This window comes from Gymnoscopelus braueri (assembly GCF_963280865.1).
Source record: "Gymnoscopelus braueri genome assembly, chromosome: 12".
Lineage (NCBI taxonomy): Eukaryota > Metazoa > Chordata > Actinopteri > Myctophiformes > Myctophidae > Gymnoscopelus > Gymnoscopelus braueri.
In genome coordinates, this window is record NC_137614.1 from 51,254,148 (window position 1) to 51,269,221 (window position 15,074).

The 15,074-nt window shown below is 41.4% G+C and overlaps 1 protein-coding gene across 1 annotated transcript; it reads left to right on the top strand.

Annotated features, from left to right (window-relative positions):
• Positions 1-714: 714 nt before the first annotated feature.
• Positions 715-1,215, top strand: LOC308096655 (glutaredoxin-related protein 5, mitochondrial-like; the record flags this gene model as incomplete). Its single annotated transcript, XM_080444067.1, has 1 exon — positions 715-1,215. One exon carries the CDS (start codon positions 715-717, stop codon positions 1,213-1,215), a length of 501 nt encoding a protein of 166 aa, XP_080300193.1.
• Positions 1,216-15,074: the final 13,859 nt, after the last annotated feature.

Sequence of the window (15,074 nt, forward strand, 5' to 3'; positions counted from 1 at the left end):
GTCCCTTTTATGCCCATATATGGCATATACTGAGCACTATGCTCATATATGGGCATAGCGGTTGATCCAGTGGTTCTGGACAACTGGATCTCCATGTATACCTATATATGGGCATGTCGGTCGGATCGGTGATTCGGGCTAACCACCGATCTGACCAACTTCAGACACTACACCCCCTCGGGTCTTCGGTGATACGCGCGCCAAGTTTGAAGTCAATTGGTCCATTGGTAATCGAGATACGTAAAGGACAGTTACGCATACATGCATGCACGCATCAGAAGCTTTTTCTCTGTAATAATGTGACAATGAAAGGGGAAAAATATTACATGAAATAATATTTCATGTCATATTTTTCTCCTTTTCATTGTACATACTATTTGTAATAGTAATATTATAACTATTACAAATAGTATGTACATTTTAAATTATATTATCTACTGTATAAAGTTCGAATTGCTTCGGTCACGGAGATATGCCAATACGACCCTTGACAAGGCGCCGTGAAGGTCCAGTCGATATACTATTTGGACTGGACATCTGCCATACGTCTGCCAACCCCGGCAATGAGAGGCAGGCTGATAACGCGGAATGACACGTGGCGTTTTCAGCCCAAATATGGAAATGGCTGTGTGTTGTCATCAAGGGTCTGGTTTACAAGTTCAACCTATGCGCCTCATCGGCCTGCATTTATTTAGAGCTGATCTGCTGAAGACCATGAACAGCATATTGAGGTCAGCTGCAAGGTGTTTGCGGGCCGGTGGTCCGGCGGTGTGGCTATCCAGGCAACAGAGGCAGACCAACGGGCGTGTCATGTCTCTAGCATCGGCCCGGCTCCTGTGCGCTGCTACGGGGGACATCCAGAAGGGCATAGGGGAGATGGTGAAGAAGGACAAGGTGGTAGTGTTTATGAAGGGGACGCCGGCACAGCCCATGTGTGGCTTCAGCCGCGCAGTGGTCCAGGTCCTCAGGATGCACGGAGTGGACGATTACTCTACATACAACGTGTTGGAGGATGAGGATCTCAGGCAAGGCGTCAAGGAGTTTTCCAATTGGCCAACCATCCCCCAGGTGTATCTCAACGGCGAGTTTGTGGGGGGCTGTGACATCCTGCTCCAGATGCACCAGAACGGCGAGCTGGTTGAGGAGCTAAGGAAAATGGGCATTCATTCTGCGCTGATGGATGTAAAGAAAGGCCCAGAAGACGGAGAGAGATGACGAACTGTGAAGGCAAGAGACATTTCAGAAATTGCTTAAGGGGATTGCTAATGAGTTCCTCATCCTGACCCGAATAACTGACCCCGAACAGTGATGGTACTGTTCACTTACGTCGTCGGTACGTCTTCTTTTTGTATCCCAAGCCATGACCTGCTGAAGATGAAACCACCCTCAGATGAAACCAGGTTGTGAAGTCAGCACCACTCCATAACCCCTGATGCACTGCCGTTATCTCTAGAGAAATAAGAAATAAACAAGGATATGCTGTCTTGCCAGGGCAGAACAAAGGCTACGGTCACACCGGACTTGTGTTGCAGTCTAAAAAATACACGTTGCGCACACGCTGCTCTTTCTGTGCAGTATACAAAGCACAGCAGCTTGCAACACATTCTGTCTTGATGTTGCCGGTTCATTGTCGTTTTCTTAGCTACTGTTCTTTAAAGTGCCAAAATCATACGCCTCTGCTCTGTGTATGAAACAACAGCCACAACCAACTTTTCCACCATGTTCAATGTAATTGAATGTCCGTTCTCCGTTCAGGATAGAAGGGCCGCCTCTCAACTCATCTGACTGGACAGAGGGGAAAAAGCAGCAACGGCCTCAAGCATTTATCTGCTTCTAATTGATTTCTTTCTCTACTGGAGGCGTCCAGGTGCATAGAGCGCATAATATAAGCAGCGCAAGGCCAACAAAACGCTTAGTTCCCATTGAAAACCATTGCAAAAAGACTCCTGTATAGGCAGAAACAACTTCTGGTGAATGTAAGGGTATAAACCTTTTAAAATAGGTTATAGGTTCTCTCCATAATACGGCTGGTGCAAATTGACCATCATATGCTAGATACGAGAGTATGGCTGACCATGGGGTAGTGATTTGTAAAGGATTACACCTATTTGTGACACATGCACATCATCAGCATGTGGATGGTCAATATTTTCAACTGCTACTTGTGCCTTGTACCCTCACTTCGCAATTCTTCTCTTTAGGTCCTCTCCATTTTTGCCTGAAGATCACTGACTTACAGTGTATATGGATAGATGAGAGCTGAATTATTATTATTATTTAAAAGACAGAGGTTTTAGGAATGTATAGATAGATAGAAAATAGATACTACGGCAATGCCCAATGGGAAAACATGCCCCTCGGGTTATGCAATAGCCTTTGTACCCTTTGTCAGAGTAATTAGTACAGTACTCATTTATCATAGTAGGGATCTCATAAAAAGCTGATAGATTTTGCACATTACTTTTCAGGGTGCTGGGTTAAGATATGATTAAGAAGAAGAGTGACACATACAGACAGAGACAATTAGAAAGAGAGAAATTATATTTGATTGAATACAACCATGCAAATCTAAAGAGGTAACAAGGTACAGTGAGGTGACAATCTTTAATTGATTATACAACCTGAACCACTTTTCAATACTTAAAATGTGATCATTGCACAGCTTCTCGCTCATCTTGTCAACTCTGATGTGTCAATGTGAACAGAATGCACCGTTATTATCACATCCCATCATATGGGAAGAATGAACGAAGATGAGACGGCAAGACGAGGTCGATCTTGTTTGCATTGATACGCTGAATGATCAATTCAACTGGATCAGTACTTCAACATTGAGAAATAGTAACAGTAATAGAGAAACTAATCATAATAAGTAATAGAAAAATCAATAGAGTAAAAGTCAAAAACTGTAAAGGTCCTTTATCAGCTGTAAACCTGTGAAGTATTTGGATTGTTCACATGCTCTACGAACATAGCCATTGGGCTTATTGAAAAAAGAAAGAGACGCTAAATCATCATTACAAAATATCCATTATCGTGTCCTCATCCTCATCCTCCTTGGGATGCAAATTCTTCTGTATGAATTCCTTTGCCTTTGCAGGATCCTTGAAATTGAATTCGCCTTCGTTTGTTGTTATTTTTAATTCTGCAGGATACCACAGGCCAAAGCGGACCCCTTCACAGGACCTGAGCAGGCCCCGTACCTCGTTGAATTTAGCCCGCTGTTTGGCCACCTCACACGTAAAATCTTGATGCACACGGGTTGCGTCGTCAGGGGCGGTGGTCACTCGCTTCCCCTGTCTGGCTTTCTTCAGAATTTCCTCTTTCTCCTGGAAGTAGTGGCACCTGACGACGAAGGCTCTCGGTGGACCGCCATCTCCATCACTCGACCTCTTGCGTAAAGTGCGATGGGCAATACCCAGGGTGGGCAGCTTGGAGAGGCCAAACGCGTCCTTCAGGCAAGTCGGTCTGTCGTCCTTCCTTTATCCCAGTAATACGTAAATTAAACGGCGCCCCCGAGACTCGAGCTCCTTGGTCCGGGCTTTCTGGGTTGCTAGCTCTTTCAGTACCACGACCAACTCTCGCTCCAAGGTAGTCATCCTATCAGACTGGTCGCTAACAGACTCCAGACCAACGAACTGTGTCTCCAAGGCCACAATCTTAGCGTTGGCTTTATCATTAGCCTGTTTAATTTCCGCCCTGAGATTATCAACCTGGGTCTTGATCTCGACCGACTGGCCTCCACCTTGTCGAGCAATTCCGTCCTCAGTGTAGCGATAGCCTGGAGGATAGCCTCCAGTCCATCAGCCGGTGTAGCGTTAGCATTTGAGTTAGCTTTAGCCGGTGTAGCATTAGCACTCGAGCTAGCTTTAGCCGGTGTAGCATCAGCATTTGAGCTAGCTTTAGCGTCGCGTCTAGGCATCGTAGGCTGCAGTTTTTACAACGAAGGGAAAACCAAGGAAAAGTTCTCAATGTCTCTGTTGGGTGTTCTCACACACTTTGTGGCAAGTTTGTGGCTAAACTGGTAAATTAATTACATTATGCACAATACCGGTAAGGAGCTCAACCAACACGCGTCCTCACATGGCGCTGCCCCGGGGGAGGACGTAGCGCCAACTCCTTGCATTCAGCATTCACCCCTTTATCTGAGTCTTGTTTTGTTGCCAGACCCAGGGGGTCGGCCTACAGGAGGCTTTGTCGGTCGGTCTGTCCCTCTTTTCCTCTGTCTGTCCCTCTTTTCCTCTGGTCGGTCTGTCCCTCTTTTCCTCTGCACACACGTCAGCTGGCAGTACCAGGTCTCCTGGTTCCCTTGTTTTTCATGGGCTCACCATTTTGTTTATCATGGTTGCCAGTTCCCATCTGACGTCGTGAGTTAGTCCTGACTGCTCCAGACCGTACTGAATAACTGCTAGTTTACATAACGTCTTGAGACTAGGATTAAAGTCTAAGATGTACAGGTCATCAGCGATTACGGACTCTTCTTCCTGTCCTTCAAAGAGGATGATACGATCTCCCACCACACAACAGCACAAATGATGAAACCCTGGACCCGGGCCGTCCCCCTTGGGCTTAACTTTCCTCCAGGAGAAGGTCTCTGGATTGAATTTCCACAGATCATTGATAATCGGGTCAACAGGAAATTTGGGCCGCTCTCCTTCCAAGTACGGAACAATGTAGGTGTCTTTCTCTCTTCTGCCACAAAATATGTACAGCTCTCCATTGTAGGCAAAGGCTGAATGATGATTTGGAATTACTGTTGGAAAAGGATTTGCAGAAGACATGCTCAGCCAGCAGTTAGTCTCTGTGTCGAACAATCCAGTGTTATTTTCGGATAATTGGCCCTGAAATACAAACATCTTTGTCCCGATGATGGTGGCAGAGAGACAACATTGAAAGTATGGTGGTGTGCCTCTGGTGTTAATTAAAGACCAGACCATTGTGGTGGTGTCCAACTTGCATATATCATTACTGAGCACAAAGGAAAAATTGTTCAGTTCAGTGTCAAATCCTCCACAAATATACATGACCTTCTCCAAGACACAGGCTGAGTGAAAGATCCTCCCTTGAACAGTCCCATAATGCTTGGCCTTGAACCATGTGCGGGTGTCCACATAAAATGCATAGAGTACATTGGAGAAAGGAAAGGAGTGATCCCCAAAATGGCCTCCCCAGATGTAGGCGGTATCTTCTATCAGAACAGCTGTGTGGTTAAAGAGACTGGGGGGAACTTCAAGGGGACATTCTTCTCTCCCAGTTTTCACTGGGGGCAACGTCGTCCAACGCAATGACACCGTGTTCAAGATGACACCGTGTTCAAGATGTGCACAGCAATTTCATCACTGTTGTCGTGCTTGAAATATCCCCCAAAGGAGTAAACGTTGTGTCCCACCAACACAAGAGTTGCTGAGCTGTCGTATGGTCGTACTAGAGTGCCAGTGCGACACAGGTGCACCGCCCAGTGGAGCATTCTGTACACCAGCAACTCTGTAGATTCAAGTAGATTAAAGTAACATTCAATACACCAGCAACTCTTTAGATTCAAGTAGATTAAAGTAACATTCGATACACCAGCAACTCTGTAGATTTGAGATTAAGTAACATTTCATATATCGGCGACTCCATAGCTTAAAATGGACCGGTCCAGCCTTGGCCTGTCAGAAAATTAAGTATCAATGCACAGTACCACTTAGATATCCAGCAGCACAAACATCACACGAATCCTGGCCAATCCCTGAGTGTGTTGGGTTGGCCAATCAGGGAGAACCTGTTTAGATCAACAAGCACCGGCTTCCCGATGGCAAACTGTTCAGCATAGCAACCCCAAGGTACTTTATAGATGAAGGTACGATCAGGCCATGGGCCAGTTCACGTGCATGGGAGGCAAACTGCAAACTGGATTCGGAGGTTTGGTGAAATGAGGTGTGGCTGACTTGGTAGTTATTATTGTGGAAATGTTTACTCTGTGAGAGAATGAATGAGTTTATACTAATATGCATTTAGGAGATTGTTTCAATACAAAAGATGACAATAATATGACAATAATTATGTAATATAATAATGGGAAAAATTATAATGAGAAAATCAATCTGGATGTTGGGGTTGGGGCAGCTTAAATACAGATACTACAAGGAAGGATACATACACATTGTTATGATATTTATGATGATCTGGATGTTGGGGCAGTTTAAATACAGATTCAACAAGGATACATACACATTGTAATGATATTTATGATAATCTGGATGTTGGGGCAGCTTAAATACAGATTCTACACATTGTCATATTTCTGAGGACTGACATTACGCTGTCTGACTAAAAGATGTGTCCTCAGCACCTCTCTTCTGCCTGAATATTGACATAAATAGTTGTGTAATGTTACAACCTGTACAGGTGTCACCAATGATACTAATTAAATAAACATATAGCACAATAGCAGCACCCACTCTGTTTACTGTGACTTGAATGAAACACAGCCTTAATTTGTTTAATTGAAAAGGTCTATTCCAGTCTAAGATTAAACTATTATTACATTATTATGTCCAGTAATCTATCTTGAGGAAAAGAGCTTTCTACAACATCACGTCTTTCAACGTAATGAAGCTGTTCTGTTTTCTCCATCCTTGGTCTCTCTGCTCACTAAAAGGCCCTGTTCAGACTGGCAGCCCAAATCACATTGTCGTCCTATATCCAGATTGGAACTAGATTTATTTGATCAGGTCTGAACAGCATAAAACCACATGGAAACTGATTCTTGTTTGAAATGTGATTCAAATCTGATTTCTAAAGATGTGTCTCAGTCTGGACATTCTGACACTGAAGCAGGATTTATACTTTGTCGTACAACAGTGTCCCTTGCTGAAAATAGACGATATACAAGTTCACAATGCGACGTGTTGTTAACTTGTAGATCGGCTATTTTTGAATACACAAATCTGATCTGATTCACTTGCAAATAACAGTGTTAAAAGTCAGTCCTAAAGATCAGATTTGAGAAACAAATCAACAAAGGCCTTACTTTATTGTCAGGCCTGCCTCCATAATAATCATAGTATGTTGTATAGCCTACATGTAGGTAGTGATCATAGTATGTTGTATAGCCTACATGTAGGTAGCAACGTGGTGTTGTTTCTAAAAAGCTGAAGAGCTTACAGAATGTGTTATGAATGCAGAATGTTATTTAATTATCATAACTGAACATGTGAATTACAACAGAGATGTTGGTTCTTCATAATAACACTGCCAGACCAGTGAATGGCTGCGCTGACAGCGGCTGTGCTCAGTCTATAATGTTTTATAAATATACTTATAATACTGCGTATAACACTGTGTAATTATAAAAACCCATAAATACTAATGCTTAATAACAATAATCATAACGCATTATATTTATAATTTATAAGGTCAAGTATCACACAGCTTTATAATTACAGGTCACTCACAGACTTTTTATTTTGGCCAGGATCTTGTTTCATAATAATTCTCATAGTTGTAATACATTAGTAATACATAATTATACAATGCAGTATCACAGCTCATTAATCGTAAATAATTGAGTCAAAAGCTATAAATAATGGTGATATTGATTTGAAGTCATAAGGCCCATTCCTAGATCATACGTTTGTCTGATGTCATTTATAAACTCAGATTGATCCTTTGAAAAAATCATTTGTTTCCGTTAAACTAACAGCTTCTCTGCGTATGAATTCATGTGTATTTGGACGAAAGCGTTCGTCACAAACTGCAACTAAAGGTTTCCCCCCCCTCTATGAGTCCTCATGTGTACTTTTAGATTACCGTTGTGACGAAAGCCTTTGTTACAAACTGTACAAGTGAATGGCTTTTCCCCTGTATGAGTCCTCATATGTATTTTTAGAGCACTGTTGTGACGAAAGCCTTTGTTACAAACTGTACAAGTGAATGGCTTTTCTCCTGTATGAGTCCTCATGTGTAATTTTACATTACCGTTGTGGCAAAAGCCTTTGTTACAAACTGTACAAGTAAATGGCTTTTCCCCTGTATGAGTCCTCATGTGTCTTTGTAGATCGCCGTTGACACAAAAGCCTTTGTTACAAAATGAACAAGTGAATGGCTTTTCCCCTGTATGGATAATCATGTGTCTTTTTAGATGACTCAATTGTATAAATCCTTTGCTACAAACATTACAAGTAAAGGGCTTTTCCCCTGTATGAATCCTCATGTGTATTTTTAGATTACCCTTATGAGTACATCCTTGGCCACAAACATTACAAGTAAAAGGCTTTTCCCCTGTATGAGTCATCATGTGCTTCTTCAGATTTCCCTTAAGATTAAACATTTTGCAACACACTGTACAACTAACACTTTTCTTCCCTGTGTGACTCTGCATGGACTGAGTTTCTTTCGATGATTTCAGGTCCTGGGACATCTTGTTGCTCAAAGACAATCTCTGTCCTTCCACATGTTGTGTCTTGTGTGACTTCAGTGTGTTTAAAGGTGACTGATCTACACTGGGCTCCCACTCATCACTGTCTTCAGTGATGTCAGATTCAGAACAGTGTGAAGAGAGGAGCTGGTCATCACTAGTTGGATGTGATGTTCCACAGTCCTCTACATCAGCTTGTGTTTTCATGTGTTCAGTTGAGGTGCTGGCTACAGGCTCTGTGTCTCTGTTTTCACCATCATCACCTTCACTTTTCACTGCTAGTAATGTCAGCATCGGCCTATCAACCTCTTCTGGTCTTTGAAGTATCTCCTCCTGCTCCTCTTTAATGTGTGGAGGCTCTGGTTCCTCCTGGACCAGCCTGGGGCTCCTCTCCTCTTCAGGGGAAACCTCCTCTTTACACACAGGGAGGTGCAAAACGTCTGGGGAAAAGATACAATGAAAGCAAATATTAAATATTTATAAACACATTTTTTATTTTATTTTTTCATTAAGTGTTTCCTCTGTTTCATAGGTGTGATAGTTGGAGTAACTTCCGCTGTAAATAAATTCTCCTAAACCATAGATCTATCCTCATTTATCTAAGATATTTGTATATCGGCTGCAACCATTCCATTCCACCAATACACTTTGTGGTGGAAATTGAACAGTTTTGTACTGTAATCAAATGTTTGAATCTATGTGTACACTACAGCTGTTTATCATAATAGATGATCAGTAGGACCGGGCCAATATTTCATATTCATGCGATTGACGGCCACCAATCGACATAATATATCTTTGCAAAAATCACCATTTATTATGTTTTCCTTGTTTTGTCTGTTTGTGTGTTACAGTTTTTCGCGATTGTTAACACACGTTTCTCAAAACAGTAACGGCTTTCTCAAAACTGCACACACAAACCTGAAAACCTCACACACAAAATGCTAAACCCTACACTCCCTTTGCAAGATGACTTTTTGCCATCAAATCTTTTAACTGTTCACAAAATGGAAGTCGTATTTTCATTTTGTACACACAGCCATATTTTCAAATGACACACACATACCATTCATTACAGTACACACAACTAAGCATTTGCTGCACACTACCAAGCATTTACAGCACACTGAAGTGCAAAATTGAAAACACAATCATAGAAATGGAACACACCATATGAATGACAATGACAATGACTCTGGAGAATGAGCCATTTCTCCTTTTGTAAAATGACTCAGTGTAGGCCTACTTTTTCATAGTCAAACATAAAACAACACTAATATGCAACCAAAAAAGCTTTTTTCAACAGTGACGTTGCAACAAGCCTCCTCCATGGCCTGGAGCAGTGGGACCCGGCTCTGTGGGCTCCGTTCATATACCTTCCACCTCCAAGCCGGAAAAAAATGGGATTCAGGAAAGGAGAATAAGGTGGAAGGTATAGAACGGAAACATTTGAGTGGAACCACTCACGCACTTGAGCAGCCCAGTGTAAGCTCACATTGTCCCATATGCAAATTGCACACCAGACCTGAATGTTTAGAGATTATAATATTTGTTATATATGTATGTGTTAAAGGTTGATGCTTTGAGATTTTACGTGAGAAGTGTGTGCAACGCCTGAACATTGTGTGTAGTGTTTGGACAACAAGGTGATGTGTAATTGACATCAGAGTGTAAAGAAGGAAAGTTAGAGTCTAATGCAGATAAGGGAGTGTGAAGAAGTGCCAAATGTGTCGAGCGATTAGGTACATGAAGTGAAGGGTGTGCAAATTGTGCTAAATATTCACTTTTTGTGTGTTAACAATCGTGAAAAACTAAGCGATTCCGACCACAGTTCAGCTAAACATTCTCCCAAGCTCATGTTTTGGTTCACTCAACACCCTGCTACGTACAAGGTATGTAGGCTACAAGGTTTAATATGCATGGCTTTTTAAATAACTTCATAACAAGACCGACACAGTCTGAGCTTGTACTTTGGCTATTTTCACTATGTTTGCACGCCACCATTGTACAACTTGTGAGCGAAGGTGAGTGGAAATGGTTACACAACATTTATGTGGCTTTTATCGTTTTATAGCTTTGTATCTGCAGTTGAAGCTCAGCTCAACTTGGATTGTAGCTTTATAGATTTTGTGCCAGCTACAAACGTCAGGTGTAGCTTTGTAACTTCATGTCGCTGGATTCTATTAAAATTAATGGTGGACTGTAGCTTTGTATCTGCCAGCGTGAACACAGCATAAATGTTGGTTTCGATGTATTTTCGGTTAATTGTCCAGTCCTAGTAGTAGGGATGTTCCAAGCGGTTTTTTTCACTGACGTTTACATGTCATTTTTTAAACCGTTTATTCGAATATTCGAAAATTAATTAATTAATTATATTATTAATATTAACACCCAGAATAAAAAAAACATTTTGATTTATAAGGCCAATTATCATTTGAAAAAAAATATTAAGAGTATATGAAAGCCATTTAAAAAGTTTATACTATTGGAATCTTACACACCTGCTCCCAAATAATTAATTACATCATTCCAGTGTGCTGCGCAAAAGTAGGTCATATCAATTAGGCTGTCACTATAGCAAGTTAGAGCCGGTCTGAACCACGCTGACCAGCTCCCCATAACGTTTAAACCATAACATGACATATAGAATGGATCTTCAGCCAAACCATTGTGATTGAAAACGTAGGCCTATGCTTTCTTCATGTCCTCAGTGAGGACTCCTCACCTCAAAGTACACGCTGGATTATTTCTGCAAATGAGCGGATCACAGGCAGCGGGCTACTAGGTAACATGAACGATTCACATCCAGGTGTGTATATTGGATGTGATTTCTCCATCGCAATGCTTTCCCATCAAACTAAGTAATCCAAACTCTGTTTTCAAACCAACATGTCTGTAGCTTCAGGAGGGGAGCGTACCTATGTTCCCCAGGTTCTATGTTCCCCGCTCAACTAAAAAAAGGTTCTATGTTCCCCGTTTACCTAAAAAAAGGTTCTACGTTCCCTGTTTACCCCCAAAAAAGGTTCTATGTTCCCCATTTACAAAAAATCTAAAGACCCCGCCCCCTTTCCCCTGGCGGCCATATTGGTGGTATAGAGCACCTTGTAAAAACTCGTAATGTAATAACGGCTCATAATGTAATAACGGTTCATAATACATTAAATGTAATAAAAGCTCATAATGTAATAATCAGCTCATAATGTAAAAAAATCATGAGCGCATAACACAACAGATTTTTGCATAATTTAATAGCGTATTCATTTGTTACATTAAGAACTTTGCGTAGCCGCTCATAATGGTCACAGTTCATAATGTAATATCTGCTCAAATTGTTGAAAAAGGTGTTACATCTTATAATCAGTATCAGTATCATGTCAGTATCATGTCTGTATCATGGTCAGTATCATGTCAGTATCATCATGGTCAGTATCATGTCAGTATCATGGCAGTATCATGGCCAGTTTAATGTCAGTATCATGGTCAGTCAGTATCATGTCACTATTATGGTCAGTATCATGGTCAGTAACATGTCAATATTATGACAGTATCATGGTCAGCATCATGTCAGTATCATGGTCAGTATCATGGTCAGTATCATGGTTAGTATTATGGTCAGTGACATGTCAATATTATGACACAATCATGGTCAGCATCATGTCAGTACCATGGTCAGTATCATGGCCAGTATAATGTCAGTATCATGTCAGCATCATTGTCAGTATCATGGTTAGTATCATGGTTAGTATCATGTCAGTATCTTGTCAGTGTCATCACAGGCCAAAAATGTACCTTATTCAAATTTCACTGGAACACTCACTGGAACATATGTGCTATATGCATGCAATTAAACAAAATAATGACATAATAACATTAACAAAAATGTAAACCATTTCCCCATGGGGCAACTCTCCATATAGTTTGAATACTCTAAGACTTGAAGATGCTGTGGAGATATATAGTAAATAGTAAATAAATAGTGATGACCATTTTCACTGAATTCTTTGTTACACCCTTAGTGTTCCGGGTCAAAAATGCATAGGAAATGACTGGGAAAGACTATATTATGTTCATCCAGGAGATGGAAAACGCACGCGTGCACACCATGCACATCATGATCACTGATACTGACCATGATACTGACATGATACGGACATGATACTAACTATGATACTGGCCTTGATACTGACCATGATACTGACATGATACGGACATGATACTAACTATGATACTGGCCTTGATACTGACCATGATACTGATCATGATACGGACCGTGATACTGACCGTGATACTGACCATACTGACCATGATACTGGCCATGCTACTGACATGATACTGATATGATGCTGGCATGATACTGATATTCTGACCATGCTGCTGACATGATACTGACCATGATACTGACATGATACTGACCATGATACTAAAATAATACTTACAATAATACTGCTTAATACTGACATGATACTTACAATAATAAAACTGACATGATACTTATGATAATACTGACATGATACTGACATGATACTTGCAATAATACTGACATGATACTGACGGTAGGCTAATACTGACATGATACTGACCATGACTAACCATGATATTGATACAATACTCACACAACATGAGGCACTCTGCAACCTGATTGTGTACACACACACACACACACACACACACACACACACACACACACACACACACACACACACACACACACACACACACACACACACACACACACACACACACACACAATTATAGCATGCTAACTTTCCATGAATATTAAGCCTGCAGTTTCTACTAGCTTGGATTCCCCATCGATGATGTCACTGGTAGGCGGGTTTCTGGACTGTCCAAAGCCCTCCTCTGAGACACAGACCGAGTAGACAAAAATGGTACCATACTATAATAAGCATTAGTGAGGACCAATTATATGAAGATAGGTTGAAAATGGATAAAGTTGTCCTTTAAGCTTGTATGATTGTATTTATTAATTTTTTCTCTAAATTTTTATCCCACGATTTTGTAACCCGTATTTTTTACACCCAGTGCCAATTGTCTATGTAATCCTGGGCTTTACCTTCCCTCTGCCAACCTAGGGAGGCCAGGGCCGAGCTCATGCCTCCTTCAATGCATGAGAGCCAACTGACCTTCTTGTCACCTGACAGGGGAGTTTCCCTGGTTGGACGTAGCGCGTGGAAGGAACACGTTATTCCAACCAGTTCCTTTCCCCTCCATCAGGCGCCCCGGCTGGCCAGGGGGAGGCAGTATAGTGACCAGGATTACTGCATGTTTTTGTGAGGGTACCAACCCTAGGACACACGGGGAGAACATGTAAACTCCACACAGAAAGGCCCTTTCGCCAACCCCACCTAGGGTATGGGCACTGATGACGCGGAGGAGAGAACACGCCCCCAGTGCCCACAGCGTCCCCTGCGGGAATTGAAACCAGGACCTTCTAGCTGTGAGGCGACAGCGCTAATTGTATTTATTTGTGTGTAAAACACTTTGTAACTTATTTTTTATCTGCTTTATAAATAAAGCACTTTGAAACTGAAGATGATGGCCAATGTTGATGATAGTGAAAATACTAATAATAATATAGTATCGATATCGTGAGCCCAATATCGTGTATCATATGTATCGTGAAATGAATGTATTGTGACACCCCTAAATAGATTTAGAGTAATTTCAAATAAGTTTTCAAAACATCTGTCATGGCCGGACATCGCACCACATGATATTTTGACACTATAAAAACTGAAAAAACAACTATTTTTTTTTGGTTGAGCGGGGAACATAGAACCCGGGGAACATAGAACATTTTTGGGGGGGAAGTGGAGAACATAGAACCTGGGGAACATAGAACATTTTTGGGGGGGAAGTGGGGAACATAGAACCCGGGGAACATAGAACATTTTTGGGGGGGGGAGTGGGGAACATAGAACCCGGGGAACATAAAACATTTTTGGGGGGGAAGTGGGGAACATAGAACCTGGGGAACATAGAACCTGGGGAACATAGGGATGACCCCTATCTACACTGCCGAGTTAACATTACCATAATGCCTGCAAATTCCACCATCCAGTTAAGAATCACTCTTGCCCCTTCACATTACTCTAACACAGTAGAATTAAACTAATCCTAATATACTATGAATGTAGCAGTTGCATGGACTACATTACCCATAATGCTTTGCTGAGAGCCACTTCCTGGATACTCCCAGCGTGATCTAGTGTGAGAGTGACGACACTAGCATAGACTCCCATAGTAAGAATGGAATGCAGAAACGCTCTGACTATCTCAATGGAGAAGTTCCAATGTTTGGCACTTTGAAACTGAAGATGATGGCCAATGTTGATGATAGTGAAAATACTAATAATAATATAGTATCGATATCGTGAGCCCAATATCGTGTATCATATGTATCGTGAAATGAATGTATTGTGACACCCCTAAATAGATTTAGAGTAATTTCAAAGAAGTTTTCAAAACATCTGTCATGGCCGGACATCGCACCACATGATATTTTGACACTATAAAAACTGAAAAAACAACTAATGGGTTTAAAAAATAATTAAAGTGGGTATACATATACTTATTTAAACCTTTTTAAATGTCAAATTATTCACTCGGACAGAAAATGTAGATGTCAAGTCATTGACCCTGCTCCTGATTG